The sequence below is a fragment of the Pongo abelii genome, chromosome 1 (genome assembly GCF_028885655.2).
Source record: "Pongo abelii isolate AG06213 chromosome 1, NHGRI_mPonAbe1-v2.0_pri, whole genome shotgun sequence".
Classification (NCBI taxonomy): domain Eukaryota; kingdom Metazoa; phylum Chordata; class Mammalia; order Primates; family Hominidae; genus Pongo; species Pongo abelii.
The window spans coordinates 64,560,174-64,584,111 of record NC_071985.2 but is presented as its reverse complement, the minus strand read 5'-3'; the positions used below and the strand labels follow the sequence as shown (position 1 = coordinate 64,584,111).

The 23,938-nt window shown below is 36.8% G+C and overlaps 1 protein-coding gene across 20 annotated transcripts in view; it reads left to right on the top strand.

The window, feature by feature from the left end:
- Positions 1-23,938, top strand: part of SWT1 (SWT1 RNA endoribonuclease homolog) — a 130,685-nt gene that overhangs the window by 88,886 nt on the left and 17,861 nt on the right. For 14 of the 20 annotated variants that reach the window (XM_009240090.4, XM_054550331.1, XM_024250228.3 and 11 more), the window contains one exon: positions 21,793-21,859. In XM_009240090.4, the coding sequence (XP_009238365.2) occupies positions 21,793-21,859 (67 nt within the window). Of the gene's footprint in view, positions 1-21,792; positions 21,863-23,938 lie in introns of those variants that run through there. The other 6 variants (XR_010137497.1, XR_010137495.1, XR_010137494.1 and 3 more) reach the window with 1 other exon arrangement.

Here is a 23,938-nt window from a genome sequence, read left to right as displayed (position 1 = left end):
AGGATTAATTTTATCTATTTTGAGAAATATATTCTTGTGCCTCTAAAGAACTTTTAGCACCTCAGTAGGCCGACCAGCTGCCAGTAGTGAGAAGTGATACAGTGTCCTCAAGGGTGTTTTCCAATAGTAAGAAAAGGTTGATTCTAACTCAGGACAGTGTTTTCCACATAGATGGTACTCAGTAAATACTTAACTGTATATCAGAAACCTCTGGAATTATTAAACATTTTGATACGCCAATCCCTGCTAACAAGGCATGTTAAACCTTTTTAGAATCAACATATACACTTTCTCAACAATAAGGTAACTAGAACTATAAGTTTAAATTGTCTGATTTTTTTGCTAACATTAAGCTACTTTATTACTGTTTAAATATATGTAGTTAATGTATTATTTTTGACAGCATGTAGCTATATATTTTCCCCAGCCAAATTGTTGAAATAAGACAAATAAGTAAAATAATCAAAATTATGTTTATTATTAAAGATAGTGACTTACACAGATTTTATTTAAACCTTATTGATAATATTGATTAAAAATGTCAGCAGTTTTGTATACTGTTGGAGTGTAAAATAGTATAGAATGTATCGATCAGCCTTCTTTAATGGACTTTCATCCATTTACCATGCTGCCTATATTCTAGAGAAAGGGAAATACACTCATATATCTCTCTCTCCTTTTTAATATATATAATTCTTTTTCTTTTAAAAAAATAGGGATGGGGTCTCACTGTGTTGGCCAGGCTGGTCTTGAACTCCTATCCTCAAGCTGTCCTCTCACCTCAGCCTCCTAAAGTGCTGGGATTACAGACGTGAGCCACCACACCCAGCTAGTCATACATCTCTTAATGATGGGGATACATGTTCTTGTGTGAGCATTATAGAGTGTATTTACACAAATCTAGATGGAATAGCCCACTACACACCTAGGCTATATGGTAAATGGCCTGTTGCTCCTGGATACAAACCTGTATGGCATGCTACTGTACATACTATAGGCGGTTGTAACACAATGGTAATTATTTGTGTACCTAAACATATATAAACATAGAAAAGGCATTGTTAAAAATATGGTATAAAAGATATAAAAATGGTATACCTGTATAGAACACTTACCACGATGTAGCTTGCAGGAGTGGAAGTGCTCTGAGTGAGTCAGTGGGTGAGTGGTGAGTCAGTGGGTGACTGGTGAGTGAATGTGAAGGCCTTGGATATGACACTACTATAGACTATAAGCACTGTACACTTAGGCTCCACTCAATTAAAAAATGTTTTCTTTCTTCAATAACAAATTAACCTTAGGTTGTTATAACTTTTTAATTTTATAAACTTTTGATTTTTTAATACTTTTTGACTGTTTTCCAATAACACTTAGCTTAGAACACAAACAGTGGCGAGGCATGGTGGCCGACACCTGTAATCCCGGCACTTTGGGAGGCCAAGGCAGGAGGATTGCTTGAAGCCAGGAGTTCGAGACTAGTCTAGGCAGCATAGTGAGACACCGTCTCTGCAAAAAAATAAAATTAGCTGAGCATGGTGGTGTGTGCCTGTGGTCTCAGCTACTTGGGAGGCTGAGGCAGGAGGATTGCTTGAGCCCCCCAAGAGTTCAAGGTTAAAGTGAGCTGTGATTGCATAACTGCATTCCAGCTTGGGCAACAGAGTGAGACCCCATCTCTAAGAAAAATTTTTTTTAATTTAAAAATAAAATAAAAAAGGACCACCCCTTTCAGATCTATGCTTTCTAGAAAACAAACACACACATTGTACAGCTGTATAAAAATATTTTCTTTCTTGATATCCTTACTCTGTAGCTTTTTTCTTTGTATAACAATTTTTATTTATTTTTTACTTTTTAAGCTTTTTTGTTAAAAACTAATACACGAAACATACACATTACCCTAGGCCTACACAGGGTCAGGATCATCAGTGTTACTGTCTTCCACCGCCATGTCTTGTCCCACCGGAAGGTCTTCAGAGATAGTAACACACATGGAGCTGTCTCCTATGATAACAATGCCTTCTTCTGAAATACCTCTCAAAGAACCTACCTGAGGCTCTTTTTAGTTAACTTTTTTTAATAAGTAGAAGGAGTATACCCTAAAATAATGATAAAAAGTATAGTATAGTAAATACAGTGAATACAGAAAAGAACCAGTAACATAGTTGTTTATTATCATTATTAAGTATAACGTGCTGTACTTGATTGTATGTGCTATACTTCTAGAGAACTGGCACTGCAGTAGGTTTATTTATGCCAGCATCACCACAGCCACGAGTAATGAGTTGTGCTAGTAGGAAGTCACTAAGTGATAGGAATTTTTCGGCTCTAGTATAATTTTTTTTCCACTTTTGCTGATAATCTTACATTATAATCTTTATTTTTTTGAGACAGAATCTCACTCTGTTGCCCAGGCTGGAGCACAGTGGTGTGATCTCGGCTCATTGCAACCTCTGCCTCCCAGGTTGAAGTGATTCTCCCACCTCAGCCTCCCGAGTAGCTGGGATTACAGGCACCCACCATCATGCCCGGCTAATTTTTGTATTTTTGAATAGACGGGGTTTCACCATGTTAGCCAGGCTGGTCTTGAATTCCTGACCTCAGGTGATCGCCCACCTCGGTCTCCCGAAGTGCTGGGATTACAGGTGTGAGCCACCACGCCCAGTCTTACATTATAATCTTATGGGACCACCATCATATTTGTGGTCCGTTGTTGACCAAAATGTCATTGTGCAGTGCATAACTGTACTTAGACCTTTTAGGGAATTACTACATACTGGCTCTGAGTTAATGCTAATCTCTACAGGCCTAAAATGCCAGTGTAGTTGGAGAAATGGCCAGAGGGACAGATCTATCCTGATTAGTATCACATCCTTTAAATTTTTATTTTTTCTTTTCTTGGAGTCTCACTCTGTTGCTCAGGCTGCAGTGCAGTGGCATCATCATGGCTCACTGCAACCTCCACTTCCTGGCTCAGGTGATTCTCCCACCTCAGCCTCCCAAGTAGCTGGGACTACAGGCATACCCTACTACGCCCAGCTAACTTCTGTATTTTTTGTAGAGACCAGGTCTTGCCATGTTGCCCAGGCTGGTCTCGAACTCCTGGGCTCAAGCTATCCACCCTCCTCAGTCTTTCAAAGCGTTAGGATTAGAGGCATGAGCCACGGCACCTGGCCATATCCTTTAATTTGTATATCTTAATTATGTTCATATTTTGGAAAGCTTTTTTTTTTTTTTTTTTTTAAATAGAGGGGGTCTCACTTTATCATCCAGGCTACAGTGCAGTTGTGTGATCATAGCTCACTGCAGCCTGGAACTCATGGGTTAAGGTGATTCTCCTGCCTCGGCCTCCTGAGTAGGAAGGACTACAGGCACACTTCACCATGCCTGGCTAATATTTTAAATTTTTGGTAGATGAGATCTCACTATGTCCTCCAGGCTGGTCTTGAACTCCTGGGCTCAAGCGATCTTCCCACCTCAGCTTCTTCAAGTGTTAGCATTACAGGTGTGAGCCACCATGCCTGACCAGGGGCTAATTTTTTAAAGATCTTCTAAGATCATTTTTCTTTACATTCTATTGTGACTGGTAAAAACTCAAACTAGAAATAGTGGCATCAGCTCTTTTCTTGTTGATTGCGTGTGATAGCCTTATCATTATTACCTTCAGTCCTTAGGTTTCTTGTTGGAATCCTTTAAACTCTTACCCATTTGATGAAGGTTAATTCAATAAGTAATATAATCTGTAAATCATCTAACCAGACATACGTAAAATGCAGTGCCTTGAAGAACATGGAAAGCCAATAAATAAGGTACACACCTCTCCTTTCCTCCCTAATGTGGAACTCCCACCTTATCCTCTGGATACTTCAGCATGTGTGACCTGGGGCTGTGTGACATACGGACTAAAGTAAAGGCACAAGTTCAGAAGGGATAAAAGAAAGGGGAAGATAGAATGTTAGGAAAGTAGAGTCAGAGCAGTTGGAAATACTGGAGGTTAAATAGTGGGATATGTAACTGGACAAATGGACTGTTGATGCTCTAGGCTTTCTCTAGACTTATTTCTGCTCTTTCATTTTTTGCATTGAAAGTTGTTTAGAAAAAAAGTTGTTTAGCTATTTAATTTCTCAGTGAGATTCATATTTATGTATCATAAAGATGAAGCCACCTCAATTATAAGGGAAATTTTGTTGTACTGAAACTTGATACATGGAAATTTTCAGTTTGGCTCTGTAGAGGTCTGTCTGGATTCTCAGGGTGATGTAGGGGAAAGCATAAAGAAGGCTGAGTGCATTGTTCTCCAGACCTGCACTTTGCTTCAGTATGTATGGCGCTCCTTTGTTTTAGAAATATATGAGATTTCTGGGTAAGCTTTCATTTAGGTTTCAACAAACTCTGCTACAAAATAAAAATAGAATATTTCAGTCATGAAACTAAATTTTATATAATTTGCTTCTAGAAGTGTTTTTTTTTCTTCCTAAAAAAAGCAGACTATTTGTTTATTTGCTATTACAATATGAGTTGGTGACAGTGCTTTCTTTTGGGCCTCTTCTTCCTTTGCCTAAATTAATAGTTATTTCAGGCTTTTTTGCATTTTGAAACTCTCTGCATTCATGGTGCTTTGTTAGGATTCCCTCTGCAATACAGGATCATAGTACATGATTACTGTGGTTATTTTAAAAAAGTCAACAGTTCCTTCAGATTGCTTGGAAGCAGTTGTGAACAATTAAGAGAAGTAGATATGACCCTGTAATGTATTTCCCATATAGAAAGAAGCAGAGGGCATCTGTAGTTCAGTGTGTTTCCACCAATTAAACTGTAATTGTACTCTTTCCTTACATGTTTAATCTTAGGGACTAATATGCAAACAACAGTGTTCTCACACAAAACAAAGAAAACTTACTTTCAATACAATTAACCAATAACTATTTTTTTTCATAAATACATGGATTTTCAGAGAAGTTGCCGGGATAAGATTTTACGATCCAGGCCAACATATTTTTCATATCATGCATTTTCAACTTTATATTGAAAGTCATTCTAAATAGAAGTCCATGTTTAGAAATTTAGTATGTTAATTATTCAACTTAGAAACTTCTGTGCTGGAATGGTTCACCTGGGGAGGAACCATTGTTTACACACCCTATTTATTCTTTATGAATTTCTACACTCCACCTCTGGTCTGTGTCTTTCATTGGTTCTGGGGTGATGGTTCCTGCTGTCACTGTCATATCTGTCTACCATCAATGGAGATACTGATCTCTCTCCTCTCCTCATGCTGAGATATGGAAAATATCCTTCATTTAACTACATGCAGTAGAACTTTCACTAAAAGGAACCTTCACTAAAAAGCTAATGAAGATATGACTAAGCCAAAAAAAAAAAAAAAAAAAGACAAAAGCAGTTCAGCAGTTTTTTATGCTAAACCAATCAAAAGATTAGCTGAAAAGAAATTGCATACCATATGGTTTGTCTAGCTGATGGTTGATTTCCCTTACTTTTACTCTCATTTTCTGGTATCTATTGCTGTATAACAAATCACCCCAAAACTTATTGGCTTAAAACAGTAACAACCAATTATTTGTTTTTTGTAATGTTTTGGGAGTTGACTAGACTCATCTTGGAAATTCTCACTTGAGATTTCTTGTGTAGCTGCATTCAGATAGTGTCTGGAGATACCTCTAAGGCTGGCTGATGCTGCCTCTCAAGTGAAACGCCAATATGTGGCATCTTCATGTAGCCTGAGCTTTGTCGCAGGCTGGTTTCCAAGAGTGTCCCACAATATGAGGTGGAAGCTATGTTGCCTGTTATGGCATTGCCTCAGAAATCATATAGTGTCATTTCCCCTACAGTCACAGACCTGCCTAGGTTGAGGGGCCTGCCTGTTGATAGGAATGCCAGTGTTACCCTGTAAGGAGAACATGTGAGATGAGAGATCTGGTGTGGCCATCTTGGAAAATACAGTCTGCCCTCTGGTCGCAGCAGTTTACATCCCTCCAACTTACAAGACCTGTGCATCCCCAAGTCTTATCCCTTTATAGGATTAGGTTAAAGTCCAGAATCTCATTATTTGAATCAGGTCCAGGTGTGGTTGAGGCAAGGCTCCTTGGGTGTGGCTCCTTCAGCAGAGCTCCTTGAGTACCTACCATTCCTCTAGATGGGAAGTACTGTGAACTAAAGAGACAAACTGATCCCCCACCACCCACCCCGTAGTTTATAAATACTCTCAACATTCGTATTCCAAAAGGGGAACACAGGAAGTCACTAGCAATTCTAAAATCCAGCCATGCACATGTTGCTAGTACTTGATAAGGGCTCAGCCTGACTGCCTGGGAATTATTCACCACTGTTGTTGACTGCTCTCTGGGCTCTTGGTTTTGGCTTCTGATTTACTTTTCCATGAGAAAAGGAAGCTGCAATTGAGGAGCCTCCTCAAGCTGTGTCCTTCCTGTAAAAGGTAGGGATTCCAAAGACCTTTTTCATTTTGTATTACTTCTCTCTTTTATTCCAAGTGGTAGTACTTTTACCAGAATAATCCTGTAAAGCTGTTTGTTTTCTATGAATCTTTATTGGGATTCACTGTGTTAGACAAAAGTCACAACCACAAATCTCTTTGAGATAAACCACCCTCTCACCTTGGGCTCCCTTTGAACCTGTATGGACAATGCTGTTATGATTTTATTTATTTTTAAAGACTGGTGTCTCACTCTGTCATCCAGGCTGGGTTGCAGTGATGTGATCATAGCTCACTGCAGCCTCGAACTCTTAGGCTGAAGTGATCTTCCCGCCTCAGCCTCCCTAGTAGCTGTCACCATAAGAATGTGAGAGGCACACATTCTTAAGACCCTTGAAGGGCCTTTTGTGTATCTGAATGATTCTAAGAGGCACTTTAGCTCTTTCTGAGTCTCAACAAAAGGTTTTACAGTAATGCTATTGTCTTCATCCTTAGACCATGTTTTCCTGCCATTCCTGTTAATGGTAAATATTGAATAGTTCTTACACTGCTAAGTGAAGAAAATTTTGGAACATTTCCTACATGTGTCTCCAGATGTAGCCTACCACTCCTCTTCCTCTCTCTATACTCCACTCTCCCTTTGTGAACTCATCCCAACTCCTTCGTGTCCATTACTTGGTTCAGTTGTGAATTTTCAGCTTAGACTCCAAATGTCTAAAACTAAAGTCATAATTTATTTTATTTAATTTTAATTTAATTTAATTTTATTTTTTGAGACGGAGTCTTACTCTGTCGCCCATGCTGGAGTACAGTGGTGCAATCTTGGCTCACTGCAACCTCCGCCTCCCGGGTTCAAGTGATTATTCTTTCTCAGCCTCCCAGGTAGCTGGGACTACAGGCATGCACCACCATGCCCAGCTAACTTTTGTATTTTTAGTAGAAACGGGGTTTCGCCATGTTGGCCAGGCAGGTCTCAAACTCCTGACCTCAGGTTATCTGCCCTCCTAGGCCTCCCAAAGTGCTGGGATTACAGGCGTGAGCCACTGCGCCCGGCCTGGAAATATTTTTCTTTGTTTGACGTGGTTGATATACTTAAATATAGGCTATCTCTAGTAAATCTAAATTCTTGAAACTAAAAAATCATTATTTTATGGCTTTAGAAGTCAGTGATTTAATGATGCTCTTCCTCATGGAAAAGTTTTTATTAAAGAGCATATGTGGTTTGAATTTGCAAGATGCAAATATCACAGACTCCAAGAAAACCTAAAAAAAAAATAAGTAAACCCACAACATCCTGAACTGGTGCCACCTAACTTCTTTCTGTTTTTTCCTTTTATTTTTTATAAAGCTACATCAATTCTAAATGTGTCCATTAGATCAAATTTGTTCAGGCTGGTCTGAGTGCAGTGGTGTTTACAACTAATTGATCACAGACAGTTACAGATTCTTTTATTCCTTCTCCACTCCCACTGCTTCACTTTAGCCTAAAAAAAAAAATTGATTTTGTGTTGTCCATATTATTATATACTTGCTGAGTTTTGTCTTTGATCAGTTTTATGATTTATGTTAAAATTTCCTACTGTAATTGTGGGATTTTCAATTTCTTATTGTAATGCTGCCAATTTTTGCTTTGCATATTTTGAGGTTATCGCTTTCTGGTGAATTGATCCTCTTTACTGCTAGTGAGACTTTCTGCCTTAAAGTTTGTTTTGTCATATATTAATACTGCTAGACCAGCTTTTTGTTGTTATTAGTATTTTTTCTTTGCTTTATCATCAACCATTTGGAGTCATTATTTTCTTTAGCTAGATTTTATCTATCCAATCTGACAATTTGTTTTTTGTTTGATAAGTAAAACAATTTATATATTTTTTATTACGATTATTGGTATATTGTATTTGGACTAATTTCTACCATTTTAAAAATCTTTCCTCATGTTTTTATTTTATTATTTAATTTTTCTTTAGTCCAGTCAAGTGAAGCAGTGGGAGTGGAGAAAGAACAAAGAACTCTGTTGTAACTGGTTGTGGTCAATTAGTTGTAAACACCACTACACTTGGGATCAGCCTGTCTTTCCTCTTTATCATACTTTTTCTTTGTTCTTTTTGCCTTTTATTGGATTGGGCAAGATATACTGTTGTTAGTTTTTCTAATTCTCCTTTTTATCCCTCTACTAGTTCGGAGGTTGTACCTTTTATTTCTATTTCATTATTATTGTTATTCTTAACATAATAAATGTGTACTTGATTTATAAAGTCTGAAGTGTCAGTATTATTCAGATCCTGAATATAGCAAGGATCTTAGAACACTTTGAGTTCTGATCTCCATCCTCTCATCTTTCCTCTCCTTATTTTCTAACATTATATAATGTTCCATGTTGTTTTAAATCACCACCCCAAATTATTTGTTACTATATAAAATAGTTTTTGTTGTGTTTAGCTTTATCATGCTTATTTATCATGCTTTATTAGTTTTTTAAAAATTTCCATTGCTTCCTTCGTTGTACTCATTTTCTGGGATTCAGCTTCCTATTTAATGAAGCAAAATTTTAGTAGTTCAGTGAAGATCTGTTAATGGTAAATATTCTGACTGATGTGTTTTTATTTTGCTTTCATTCTCGATTGATAATTTGCTGGCTATGGATTCTAGATTGACTATTATTTTCCCTAAGTAGTTTGAAAATATAATTTTATTATCTTCTGTCCTCTTGGAAATGGGAAGTCTGCTGTCAGCATGTTGCTTTTTTTGGTAGCTAATGCCTTTTTTTTTCTCCTGAATGCTTTTAAGATTTTTCTCTATATCTTTTATGTTTACAATTCTATCACAATATATCTGGGTATGGATTTCGTTTTGCTTATCTCTCTTGAGATATGGTATGCTTTTTTCAGTCTGAAGACATATCTTCAGTTCTGGAAATTCTCACCCCTCACCTCTCCAAATAGTGCCTCTCTCCCATTCTCCTTAATTCTCTTATATGGAATTCCTGTTCCTGGTTCTCCTCATCCTGTCAGCCATATCTCTTGACTGTTATTTTATTTTTTCCATCTCTTTTATTCTTTGATGTTGCATTCTGAATAATTTCCTCAGACTTATTTTCTGATTCACTAAATCTCTTCCCAATTAAAATTTTTTGATCACTTAAAATGTACATGATACCTTTATGTTACTTTAAAATAAAAGGGGAAAGTTTTTCTTTTCACCCTTTTTACCTCAACTCCCTGTTCTCCTCCTCAAAGTCAGCCAATATTAATCAATTTCATGCGCTGCCTTTCTCTTGTTTATGTTAACTGTTTTAAAGACAGACTAGCCTGGAAGCTCTTTAATGGAAAGAACTATTTTGCTTTTTGATATATTCCCATCTCACATAGGAGTTAACATACAATCAGCAATCAATACGTGCAGGAATAAATAGAGAGGAAGAAACTACATGGTCATTTGAATCTTCATACCATAATTGCATAGTCCTAGGTACAGAGTTTAGTCCCCAGATTTGCAGGTTTAGAAATTTTATTTTACCAGTTTACTGAGAACTTACATTCACAATAATCAGATTTGAACAAAATGAGGCTGATACATCAGAATGCCCACTTACTTTTATGTTGAGATCAGTAACTGTCAGCTGAATCAAAATATTTATAAATTGAGTGACTCCTAGAGGGAAGTTTACACTGCAAACTAGATTACTATCAAAGTTTTCTTGCTGACTTCTGGGGACATTGACCTCAAGCTAAAGTACTCTCTTTTCTACTGTAAAGCTTGATTTGCCAAATAGGGCAGACTTTTCCCTATATAGGGAAATTCTTGTTCTTGAATCCCTTTTTCTATTTAGACCACTTACTTCTTGTCAATTATGTCAGCTTAATAAAGTTATCTAAAAATACTGAAACACAATTGGACGGATTTCAAGATTATTTATAGTACTTACATTACATTCATATTTCCCTAAGGAGATACCCTGATGACCTTGATTAGAACTGGATGGTCACTAAGGTTCTATCAGCAGTACGTTTGCAAACCATCTCTTAGGGTGGGTATTAATCTAATCTGTTATATAGCAAGAGGCATGGGTGAGTACTTTAGAAATGCCTTGGAACTCACAAAGCATACTTGTTATTTTTAAGCTTAGGATGGGAAAGGAAAACAATGGTTATTTATTTTAGAGGATGAGTGCACATGATGGCTTAGGTAGTACCAAATAGATGAGGGAAATCATCTTTAAGCCCAAGGGGCAACTGTGATGCCAGAAATTTGAGGTAAAAACCAGGAAGGAGTCTAGAAGACACTGGAAAGGATTGGAGAACAAAGGATAAGGGTAGGTACAGGATGAGAGAACCCAAGACATTTATCTTTAAATGGTGCTAGAGTACTCATGCTTTTATTTTACTGGTCAATGGCTGTGCAGTGTAGATAAATTAGTCCAGTTTAATACTACAGAACTGTAAATGAGGATTGAAGAGGAGGAGCAGAAGGAAAAGTTCATGAGACTAGCATCACAAATGTCAAGGAAGGAATGAGTTCCAAAAGAAAATCAATTTTTAACAGCATCATGCTACTACTGAGAGGCCAAATAAGATATGGTTTAAAAGTGTCCATTAGACTGAAAAACACAGAAGTCATTGGTGAATTTGGCGATGGCAGTTTCATGAGAATGTTGGGGCAAATGTTAGATAGTAGGCCAAGGAGTGACTTGGAGGTGAGGAAGTAGAAATAGCAAAAGAACGTAATTGTAGCTAGAGGAGATCACAAGGTCAAGTGAAAGGGTTGTGTTTATGAATATGTGTATTAGACTTCCTTGGAAAAACAAAAGGTCAAGTCAGTAGTATAAATGTTTCTTAGATTATACATGAAAAGATAAAATCATTCATAATAATACAAATACCAGAGCAAAAGTGATTCTGTAATAATGACACATGAAATTTTTCTTGACTCTTTCCCCACAGTAATTCTACAAAGTCATTGGTTCCTCAAAAACCTCCTTATTTTTTTGATCAAGGTTTTCCCTCAAAAAATTTTTAATATTTAAAATTTTTAATTGTGGTAAAATGCATATAACTTACAGTTTATCTTCTTAACCATTTTTAAGTATACGGTTTAGTGGCATTGAGAACATTCCTGCTCTTGTGCTACCATCACCATTATCTATCCACAGAATTCTTTTCATCTCGTAAAACTGAAACTCTGTACTCATTATATTAACCCCCCAGTTCTCCATCCCCTTCAGCCCTTGGCAACCACCTGAATTTGACTACTTTAGGTACCTAATATGAGTAAAATCATACACTATTTGTCCTTTTGTGACTGGCTTATTTCACTTAGTGTAATGTTTTGAATATTCATCTATGTTGTGGCATGTGTCAGAATTTCCTTCCATTTTAAAGCTTTATATATTCCATTATATGTGTATACCACATTTTTCCCCATTCATGCATCAGTGGACCCTTAGTTTGCTTCCACTCCTTGGCTATTGTGAATAATGCTGCTATGAACATGGATGAACAAATATCTATTTGAGTCCTTTTAATTTTTTAGGTGTATAGCCAGAAGTACACTGGACCATATGATAATCCTATTTTTAATATTGTGAGGAACTGCCATACTGTTTTTCATCACAGCTGGCTGTACATTTTAATTCCCAACAAGAGTGCACAAGGGTTCCAATTTCTCCACATCCTCACCAACACCTGTGATTTTCTGCTTTTTTTTTTTTAAGTAGTAGTCATCCTAATGGGTTTTGGGGTAGTATGTTGTGATTTGGTTTGTCCTGTTTTTATTAAAAGTCCAATATACAAAACTGTGCACTTTCAAAGTTGATCAATTAAATGTGTATAATAAAAGGATTTTTCTTATGCTTCAAAATTTTTTTCCTCGAGGTTCTTCTAAATAGAACATTTCTTTAATGTTGTTGATCTATTGTCAAAAGTCTCTGCATCTAGTGAGGTATGCTTGTAATGAGGCAGTAATAGGCTTGTGTCTCAGCCCTGACTGGGTATATTGAGATCTTAATGGCAGTATGAACAAATGGTGGGAGGATACGATCTTTTGTTTCTTTTACTCTCAGCTCTTATCTTCAGTTGCTCCTTCCTTGTTAACGAGAGTGATCCTATTTGTCATATTATGGTGGAAAAATAGTAGACACCTGATTCTCCAAGAATCAGTAGATAATCTGATTCTCCAAGATTAATCAATTGGAGAAGAACATTCATAAAGTATTTGGAGAATCGTTAGGTATTGTGTAGATTTAGCTGGCAGTATCTGGTTTCATAGAGGGCACAGGATTCATTGAGGACCTGTTTGAACCTCACAGGAGCCTCACTAAGTAGAAAAATGAACCCATTTGTCATACTTGTTTCTGGCTCCCTTTGGTACATTGTTAACCCTGATCATAGAACTGGCCTCCAGCAGTACCAGCATCCCAAGTACTAAGATTATCATCCAAGGAAGCATAATGCTAGAAAGCAAAGCAAAGAAAGTATTTAACAACTAACTACTCAGTGAATTCCACATCATTCCCATATTCTGGGGAATGTTCCATCTTGCTTCTAATCATGAGGTACATGGCTCCCCAAAGCTGGGCCACCAGTATCTGTGGATGGCAGCTGAATGTTAGTTAGCTAGAGCCACCATAACAAAATACCACAGACTGAGTGGCTTAAACAACAGATGTTTTATTTTCTTATAGTTCTAGAAACTGGAAGCCCAGGATCAAGGTGCTGGCAGGGTTGGTTTCCTCTGAGGCCTCTCTCCTTAGCTTGTGCTTGGCTGACTCTTCACGTGATTGTTCTGTGCACATGTATCCTTGGTGTCACTTTGTCCAAATTTCCTCTTTCTTTTTTTTTTTTTTTTTTTTTGTAAGAGAGGGTCTCACTCTCTGCCCAGGCTGGAGTGCAGTGGCATGATCTCAGCTCACTGCAGCCTCAACCTCCCCAAGCTCAGGTGATTCTCCTACCTCAGCCTCCTGAGTAGCTGGGAATACAGGCGTGTGCCATCATGCCTGGGTGATTTTTGTATTTTTTGTAGAGACGGGGTTTCGCCATGTAGCCCAGGCTGGTCTGGAACTCGTGGGCTCAAGCAATTCACCCGCCTCAGCCTTCCAAAGTGCTGGCATAACAGGCATGAGCCGTGGTGCCAGCCCCAAATTTTCTCTTCTTATTAGGACACTATTCAGATTGTATTAGGGCTCATGTCAATGGCTTCATTTACTCTAAATTACCTCTTTAAAGCCCTCATCTCCTAATATATCCACATTCTGTGGTACTGGAGGTTAGGGCTTCAACATACACATTTTTGGGGAACACAATTCACCCCATAACAATAGCCAGTACCCAGTAACAAAAAAAAAGTGCTGGATTTGAAGAAACTCAAGAGTGTTGTGATGAACTCTTGGGGTGCATTGTGGTTGGTGTTTTTCAGAATTTCCCGAATAATGAAGTTAGGATCCCATGGTCCCCCGGCCTAACTTTACCAGCTCATCTCAGATCACTTTGCCAAAAATGCTCTTTAGTCATGAATGAGGATCCATCCATTGCTTGCCTAGTATATCACAGAAGAGGCTTGAAAACACCTTGTCGTACATGGACTCACTAGCTAAGACAAGAATATGCTGTTTTGTAGACAGAGTTTTAAAATTTTTTGAAGGTGGTTTCAACTGAACACTAAACCTAATTAACGAGATGGATTTTTGATAACACAAGCTGTCTTTTCATCAGTCAGAGATTTTCAGATATTTCCAGTCCACTTCTCATGACTTTTCTAACAATAAATTGTGGCATTGATTTCAGCTCCCATAGATTGACCCAAAGTCACATAAAGATGAAACTGGGACTAGAATTTTACATCTTTTACCCTGGCAGAAGATTGTATTAGGGCCCATGCCAATGGCTTCATTTACTCTAAATTACCTCTGTAAAGCCCTTATCTCCAAATATATCCACATCCTGGGGTACTGGAGGTAAGGGCTTCAACATATCGATATTGGAGGAACACACTTCAGTCCATAACAACAGCCACTATCACAACTAAGCAAATTTCAGTAATATGGCTGCAGCTGATTATCAGAATATCACCTTTTACTTCTGGGTGTGCTCCTGGATTCTGGTAATGTGAAACGGTCTCTCCTCATTTAGTTGGTAGCCAGTGGGTAGGGCATAGTCCCTGTATTCCCTCCTTTCCAGAAAATATTTTACAGACTGGGTTCTCTGCTGATAACAATCATGGTTTTGTTCACATTTGGCTCCTCTTTTTTTTTTTTTTAACCTTATTTACAATAATCAATAGGGATGAAAAATGTAGTTAAGTATATAGTAGACATCTTTTGCTTTTCATTTTTCTTGATTTCTCCTATTGATGTTTATTGTCAATATCAGGACTAAGGAGAGAAGACCATTACTGTTCATATGGATGACATAAAAGTTCACTGCTGGAGATGCCTTATGAGAAGACAACAAGTCCCCAAACAGCTTGAACTGAATGTTCATTTAGTTCCTAGTTGACAAGCTATGTGATAATTTGTGGTGTTTTCAAAGATAAGAAATAGAATAATAATAGTAGTAGCTAATATTTTATTGAGCCAAGAATTGTTCCAAGTATGTTACCTACGTTAACTCATTTAATCATCTTAATATGCCTGTGACATAAGTACTATTGTTGTCCCTGTTTTACAAATGAGAAACTAAACAGAGAGAGGTAAAATAAGTTATCTGATATCACTTAGCTGGAAAGCGGTAAACCTCTGATTTGAACTCTGGCTGGCTGACTCCAGAGAGACTGTGATCACAACCATTATATTATTATGTTTCAATGCTAATGAAGAAAATACAGGAGAGGAGTAGGCTGGTGACCCAAGATAAAAGACAGGATTAGTTGAAAATTTTATGGTATAAATTATGTTTTAATCCTTCTGCAAAATTAACAGAAACCTGTAGTATTTATTAGTATATTCTAATTGTATGTATGTTTATGTCTAACAAACATGTAAGACATATAATGTATTCTTTTAACTATCAAAATAATATTTTCCTACTCTAGAATTGCTTTAAGTTAAATCTGAAATATAGTCATTAAAATTACCTATAAACTCTTCCTATTCCCACCACCAACTTAAAAAATAAAAGATTTCTAGTATTCTGAATAGATCAAATTTTAATTCTGAACTTTGTCCAAACTTTTATCAAAAGTTTTTATGTTTAATATTTATATGTAATTAGTATAGTCAACCTATATGTATTTGGTATAATAAGCTTGCAAATTTTTATCTCTGAAGGGAAAATAGGAACACAAAATTTTAACAATTTTGGTTAAATTATTTAATTGTTCTTTCACCATTTTAACTATATATGGCATTTTTTTCAAAATCTAGGACCGATGGCTAGCTCTCATTTGCATAGCTGATTTTCCAAATTAACTATAGAAAAAGTATAATTTTAGTTTTACTTGTAATAAATAATTCCCCCCAAAAGTGCTCTAAGATCCAAGACTTTTTTTCCTTAGTGTTTCCTCATTGTGGATTTGATAAATTTTCACCGAGTTTATCAGTAACATAACTTAAATTCATCATCAGCAAAATCCAATTTGATAATATTGTTCAGGCATGTCACTGTATTAAAATGAGAAGCACAGAGCTTTGAGCCTCCAGAGTGGTCTGAAGTTGAATTCTGCTTCCATCCATTCACCAGCTTTGTTACCTAGATAGGTTAATTAGCCTTTTTTTGTGTTTGTTTCCTAATATGCAGTTAAAACAGTTGCTTTATTAAGCTATAGAGATTAAAGGAGATAGCATTTATTCAGTCCTTTGTACTTAGTGGATGCTCAATAAATGATTTTGTTATCCTCAGTAACAATGTAAGTGGTTCATAATATTTAAACCTTGACTCATTTATTAGCTATAGAGAATATAAAAGTGAATTTTTAATATAATATTATAAACATTTCCACTTCTTGCAATTCCTTTTAAAACTTTTTTTTTCACACTCTCTAAAACTGTTTTAAATATTATATTAATATAAAACATTGTCTTGCCAGAAGGGACCACAATTTATTCAGTTCCGTGGGTTGTAAGTCATTATTTATAAATATCCAACAACATATTTAAGTTTTTTGAATTTCTAGAATTAAATTTTTTTTTTTTTTTTTCTGAGACGGAGTCTCGCTCAGTCGCCCAGGCTGGAGTGCAGTGGCGCCATCTCGGCTCACTGCAAGCTCCGCCTCCCGGGTTCACGCCATTCTCCTGCCTCAGCCTCCCGAGTAGCTGGGACTACAGGCGCCCGCCACCACGCCCGGCTAAGTTTTTTATATTTTTAGTAGACACGGGGTTTCACCGTGTTAGCCAGGATGGTCTGGATCTCCTGACCTTGTGATCTGCCCGCCTCGGCCTCCCAGAGTGCTCGGATTACAGGCGTGAGCCACCGCGCCCGGCCTTAGAATTAGATATTAAACTGGAATATTTTAGATTTCTTTCCTTGTTCCTGAATCTGCAACTTTATTTTTCCTAAATAGGAGATAAGTTTTATTTGAATTTTTAAAATTCAAATTGAAAATTTAGTCCATTTTAATGCATCATTTAAAAATTTTAGTCAGGTTATTCTCTTTTGTCTCTAAAAACTTGAGTGGCGGTTTATCACAACCAGTTACAGATTTCTTTGTTCCTTCTCCACTCCCACTGCTTCCTTTGACTGGCATTTGGGGGAAAATTTTTTTTTAAACCTTGAGTGGCATGGTCTTTTTTTTTTTCTTAAAGAGATGTATTGATTTTTATTTACTATTGAGTTACATAGAAATGAAATTTGTTTAATTCAGATTAATATTAATGCTAATTGGTCATGGATAAATAGAATACTGAGAGTGCCTATGTGACTGAGTCAGGGTCGCTGGTGAGTGTCAGTTCTGTTAACCAACTTGCTTTGTGGCTCTGATAAAGGTAAAACAACTACATTAGTGTTTGAACATACATGAAATAATTTGCCAGAAGCATATGATAAAAGACAGCTTTTTTTTTGCTTACATATAAAAGCAATAGTTTAACTGTTTTAAATGGACTTTATTTCATTTGATTTTGTAAAATAATTTAAAGGCAAGAAGATGGTGGTGGTTGTCCTTTTATTGGTGGGAAAAATATGAGTTCCAGAATCAAACCCAAAGAGATTTGAATACCTACCACCACTCACTGTGTAATCTTGGGCAAGTATCTTAAAACGTCGGACCTTGGTTTCTACATCTGAAAAGTGGTTATTATATAACAGCTAATATTTATTGAGCATGTACCGTGTGCCCTATGTTGTGCTAAACACTGTAGATGCATTACTTAATTCAAATGGTAACTTTATGAGGTTAATGCTACTTTATCCCCATTTCACAGGTAAGGAGCTGAGATACAGAAAAGTAGGCAACTTGATCAAGGTCGCAAAACCAAATTTAGGGTGTTAAAGCTGGGCTACATAATTAAATTCAGGGAGATAGTGTATGTAAAGCAGGGTCAGACTTCAGTGTTCAGTAAGTCATTATGTGTTGTTATTGATGCTGTCATAAAGGAAACCAGAGCACATCCGGCTGTGAGCTGCAGATTACATCCTGCTTCAACATCTGTTCCCTAAAACTCATTCCAGAATTTAAGAGTGAAATTTTAAGATTATAAACCACTTGAGGATAATGGACCATGTCTTATTTTTTTAAATATTTCATAGCTTCATATGCATTTGAACAAATATGCATTTAATATATTCTTACTGTAATTGTTATGAATTTCTTTTTAAAGGACAAATGTGAATATATTTATAAATTTTAAAAATGGCCGTTGTCTAAAAAATATTTTTCCCAAGGGCTAATTGCTTGATTCCATCATTCTTTTAAAGAGTTGCCATTGAAGGGTGATTTTAGGACTTTCATTCAAAAAGCCTTTTGTCTTCATACTGTACAAGAAAAAAAGAATGAGAAAACTTTAGAGAAGGCTGACCTCTCAAGAATTTTTGTGTGGGGAATTACTAAGGCATTTTCTCTATTTTATTTTCTGTGTATTTTCAACAAGCTGTATTTCTAGTGAGTAAAAGTTTGCAATTTTTTTTGTGCCAGGCCACATTCCATTCTCTCATATTCAGAGTTCATAGGATGTAATGAAGTCTAAATTCCACCCCAAGTTGACTGCATTTTAATAATGTTGTCCAGTCCATTCTGGGCTCAGTTTACCTCCAACCATCTTTCAAAATAACAAATTTTATCATATATCCTATAACATATATCCTTGTTTTAAAAAGTAACATATATAGTTTTTATCTGATTATAAAAGTAGTATAGCTGTGAATGAAGATGAGATCCCAATAAACCTTTCTTCATTAGAATACAATTCTGTGATATTTTGTGAAATAACTAAATATTTACATGTAGAACAAATTACTTCTTCCTTAGAAACTTAAAATTCCTGTGTTTCTTAATTTGTTTACAAGTAGCCATTGAAAAGTTGGAAGAGATGGCCAAATGGACAAGAATGATATATTATTCTTCCTTTATTATCTCCCTGTGCCTGCTCAGGATTTGTTTCTTTCATGCTCTCTTTAGAACTGTGAGGCTTTGGGCTACTCTGGATCGTTCACGGTTGTATCCAGGGGCCCAGGTCTCAAATAGTTGTTGAATGAGGGAATAAAGGGTCCTTTGTTCTGATCTGGGTGTCTTTAGTACATATTTTGCATTTTTATTTACTCATCAAATACACTGTGAGGGTTGGACATTCACTAGAGTTTGTCTCATCCTCTGGAGTCTAATATAGTATGTTAAACTTACTAGCCTCTTAATATAGAACATCTTGTTTTATCTAATTTTCTCACCCTCTTTTATGGACAGTTCAGATTATTTCTAAAGCCGTAAAAAAGAATAGGTGTAAAATATTCCACATGGCTGATAGTTTGTTTTCTTTCTTTTTTTCTTTTCTTTTTTTTTTTTTTTTTTGAGTTGGAGTGTCGCTCTGTCGCCCAGGCTGGAGTGCAGTGGCGCTATCTCGACTCACTGCAAGCTCCGCCTCCCGGGTTCACGCCATTGTCCTGCCTCAGCCTCCCGAGTAGTTGGGACTACAGGCGCCCGCCACTACGCCCGGCTAATTTTTTGTATTTTTAGTAGAGACGGGGTTTCACCGTGTTAGCCAGGATGGTCTAAATCTCCTGACCTCGTGATCCACCCGCCTCGGCCTCCCAAAGTGCTGGGATTACAGGCGTGAGCCACCGCGCCTGGCCTGATGGTTTGTTTTCACGTGGTTACCAAGTTAGAACACATTAGTTTGTTTCCCATTGCCTTTCTAAAGGATTGTTTTAACTTACCTAGATAACTTTGTCTTCATGTTTTTAGCAAATTATGTATGGACCCTTCTCCATATGTAGTATTCCTCAGGGCTTTTTTGGAGGGTTAAGAGGTGTTTTGTTGTTGTTGTTGTTGTTGTTTTTTGTATTTTAAAATTACTTGCTGGGAGAAAAACTTTTTCTATGAAATAGTATTTTTATGGAGGTTGTTATATATTCTTAAAGATGTTCTGTATGTGTGCCCCCTCCAAGGGACCTTTAAAAATTTGACTATGTCCCGAAAAACTATTTATAAAAGCTCTCCTGCAAGTGTAATAAAGTCCAAATAGTCTAAGGATATAATTAAGATTATTGAGAACAGTTAATTATCAAGTCTGACAGAATCAAGTAGTGGCAAGGACGTGAAGACCCAGAGACAGTGTTGTAATTAAAAGTCATTAGGAATCTAAAAGTTAACCGAGGTGGCTTGATTTCTCATTAGTTAATATCAATATTTACTTATTTTATGGCTTGAAACTACGGATGGTTTCTAACTTATAATGGTTTGTTTTAGTATTTTTCAATTCTATGATGGTGCAAAGCATTTAGTACAATCCTTGATTTACCATGGGGTTAGGGTTGTCTTCTGATAAACTCATCATAAATTGAAAATATTACAAGTCAGAATGCACTTCTACTTAGGATGTTTTCAATTTACGGTGGGTTTATCTGGATATAGCCCCATTATAAGTCAAAGAGCATCTTTATTAGATGATGATGATGATAGTTGTTACTGTCACTGTTATAATTGACATATACTGTATAGTACTTGCTGTATTTCATATGCTGTTGTAATGACTTTTCTTATAGTAATTAATTTAATTCTTGCAGTAGCCCTATGAAGTAGGGACAGTTATCCTAATTTAACAGATAAGATAAATCACATAAAAGTTAAGTAACTCACCAAAGGTCACACAGCTAGACAAAACTCAGACAACTGAGGCAGACAGTACTCAGAGGCACTACACTGTACCAAAATGACAGGCTGGTTTACTTCCCTTTTTTTTTTTCCCCAAAAGAAAAACAGTATTCATGCTGAAACTATGGAAAAAATATTTAGTGTAAGAAAATGAGAATTAATACTTTACTACTAGAAGGAAAAATATGTTCTTCCCTTCATTATTTTTATGGCTGGGTGCTGTGGCTCACACCTGTAATCCCAGAACTTTGGGAGCCTGAAGTGGGAGGATCCCTTGAGTCCAGACGTTCGAGACCAGCCTAGGCAACATGGGGAGACCTCATCTCTACCAAAATAATTTTTTAAAATATTAGCCCGACTTGGTGGCGCTTCCCCGTAGACCCAGCTACTTGGGAGTCTGAGGTGGAAGGATCGCCTGAGCCCAGGAGGTTGAAGCTGCATTGAGCCGTGATTACACCACTGCACTCCAGCCTGGACGACAGAGTGAGACCTGGTCTCAAAAAAATAAATTTAAAAAGTTGTTTTATTTCTGTGTTTGTCATTTGTTATTTTTTTGTAAATCAGTGTTATTTTCACAATTTATGTAATCTCTTGATTGTTCATAGAGCTGTAGGCTGATAGTTCAAGCAATGTTACTTGAATTTAGTCAAAATCTTTTATTAGGATGTGTTTTAAGTGGCTAATAGTTTCATCAGTTGTCTGTTTGGACTGGTTGAACATTTCTGTGGGAAATACTCAAGCTTTGTCTGGAGCTTAAAAGATATGAAGTATAAATGCACTTCACATTTCTGTCTACTTTTTGAGAAATCTGTATTATTGTATCTGAAAATGTGAACTATAACTTCACGTGTAAGAATGCTTATAGTTGTTGATTAATTGATGTTATAAGCATGAATTTAAATAAGCAAAAACATTTTATTAAGTTGACCTCTGTTGAATTAAGTTTCTGGTTTTATAATTTTTAATTGATTTTTAAAAATATTATAAACCTGTAAGCTTATTAAACAATAAGTTACTTCTTGTGGTATGGGTATGTTTTGGGAGAAAGTTCAAGGTATTGGTTTTTTCCGAAATCATTTATTCCCCCTCTTTGTTTTTATTTTATTTTTTAGGATTTTGGCCCCAAACAGTAATTATCAAGATGTTGAGACCCTCTATAACTTCCTAATCAAGTATGAGGTATGGGAAATATTTTTAAATATTTATCACATTTCTACTTTAAACAAGTTTTAATGTAAATAAACAGAGTAGGAGTTCTCAAACATAGTGGAATGCTATTTAATTGATATTTGCTTTAAATTATTGAATGCCATAAAAGTTTGTCAGTGACATGTTCTTTTTTTCTCCCTTTTAAAAAACTGTATATTTAAGGTATATAGCATGGTGTTTTGATATGTTATACATAGTGAAATGGTTTCTGTAGGTAAGTAAATTAACATATCAGTTGTCTCACAGTTACCCCTTTTTGTGTATGTGACAAGAGCACCTAAAATTTTAGCAAAAATTTTGAATATAATACAGTCTTATTAACTATAGACCTCATGTTGTGTGATCTCTAGGCTTGTTCATCCTACATATCTGCAGCTTCCTATCCTGTGATCTACAACTGTCCATTTCCTCCCCTCCTCCCTGCCAGTAACATATTCAATTTTTTCTTTGATTCCCTAAGTAAAAATATGAGAGTCCTAAAATAACACGCTTTCCTCAACACGAAATTGTTTCTCATCAGGGGTGCTGTTGGCATATTGGACAGGTCAGTTCTTCATTGTGTGGAACATTGCAGTATGTTTAACATCCCTATACATCAGGTACTAAATGCCTGTAGGCTATACCAGTAGTTGTGACAACCAAAAGTATTCCATCTCCCCATCCAACTTACATACCCAGAATACCTCACAAAGGAAGAACTCCTGGTTGAGAAATACTTATTACTGGAAAGGAAAGCTATAATTTAGTTTCCTCTATAGTGGCAGCATAAACCCTGGAGGTAGAACTATAATGAGACTTCAGTGTATTTTGTAAATTAACCTGCATGCTCTCCTCATCATTACTGAACCGAAGTGGGTATTCTGTTGATTGTCAATTTCTAGTTGCTTAATGCTCGTTGTTCATGTTTCCTGTAATATTATTACTTTCAATTTTGTGTGTATATATGTTTAATTTTTAAAACATTCTAAATGAAGGAATGTGGCATATATTCAGGTCTCACATCTTATGAAGTCAAACTCCTTTAAATATATTTCTTCACTTTTATTCCTGGTTAGCTCTTTGTTTAACTTTTTGTATGCCACATCTTCCATTAAGAACCCAGTGATTAAGAACACAGACTCTGAAGTCAAACTACCCGTGCTTAAATGTTGGTTCTTCTACTTGTTAACTGTGTGATCTAGGAAGAGTTATTTAATTCTCCTTATCTCAATTTCTTCATCTGTAAAATGAGAGTAAAAATAGTAGGTAAATTATTTGTGTTCTGCAAAGATTAAATAATGTAAAATATGCAAAGTGCTCCAAACAGTACCAGGCACAGAGAACTAGTCTTGGCCAGGCTCGATGATTCACGCCTGTAATCCTAGCACTTTGGGAGGCTGAGGTCAGTGGATCGCTTGAACCCAGGAGTTCAAGACCAGTCTGGGCAACACAGAGAGACCCTGTCTCTCTAAAAAACAAACAAAATTAGCCGGTATGGTGGCATGCACCTGTGGTCCCAGCTTCTTGGGAGGCTGAGGAGAGAAGATTATTTGAGTCCGGGAGATCAAGGGTGCAGTGAGCCATGTTCATACCACTGCACTCCAGCCTGGTTGACAGAGCAAGACCCTCTCTCAAAAAAAAAAAGGGGGAGGGGATGGTTAACTAGTTTTATTTAAGCAATGAATGGTGTTTATATGGGCTTTTTAAGAGTCAGCCTTAATTTCGCTGGGCGCCGTGGCTCACACCTATAATCTCAGCACTTTGGAAGGCCGAGGCAGGTGGATCACTTGAGGTCAGGAGTTTGAGAACAGGCTGGCCAACATGATGAAACCCCATCTCTACTAAAAATACAAAAATTAACTAGGAGTGGTGGCACGGGCCTGCAATCCCAGCTACTCATAAGGCTGAGGCAGGAGAATTGCTTGGACCTGGGAGGTGGAGGTTGCAGTGAGCCGAGATTGCACCACTGCACTACAGCCTGGGTGACAGAGTGAGACTCTGTCTCAAAAAAAGTAAAAATAGGCCGGGCGCGGTGGCTCATGCTTGTAATCCTAGCACTTTGGGAGGCTG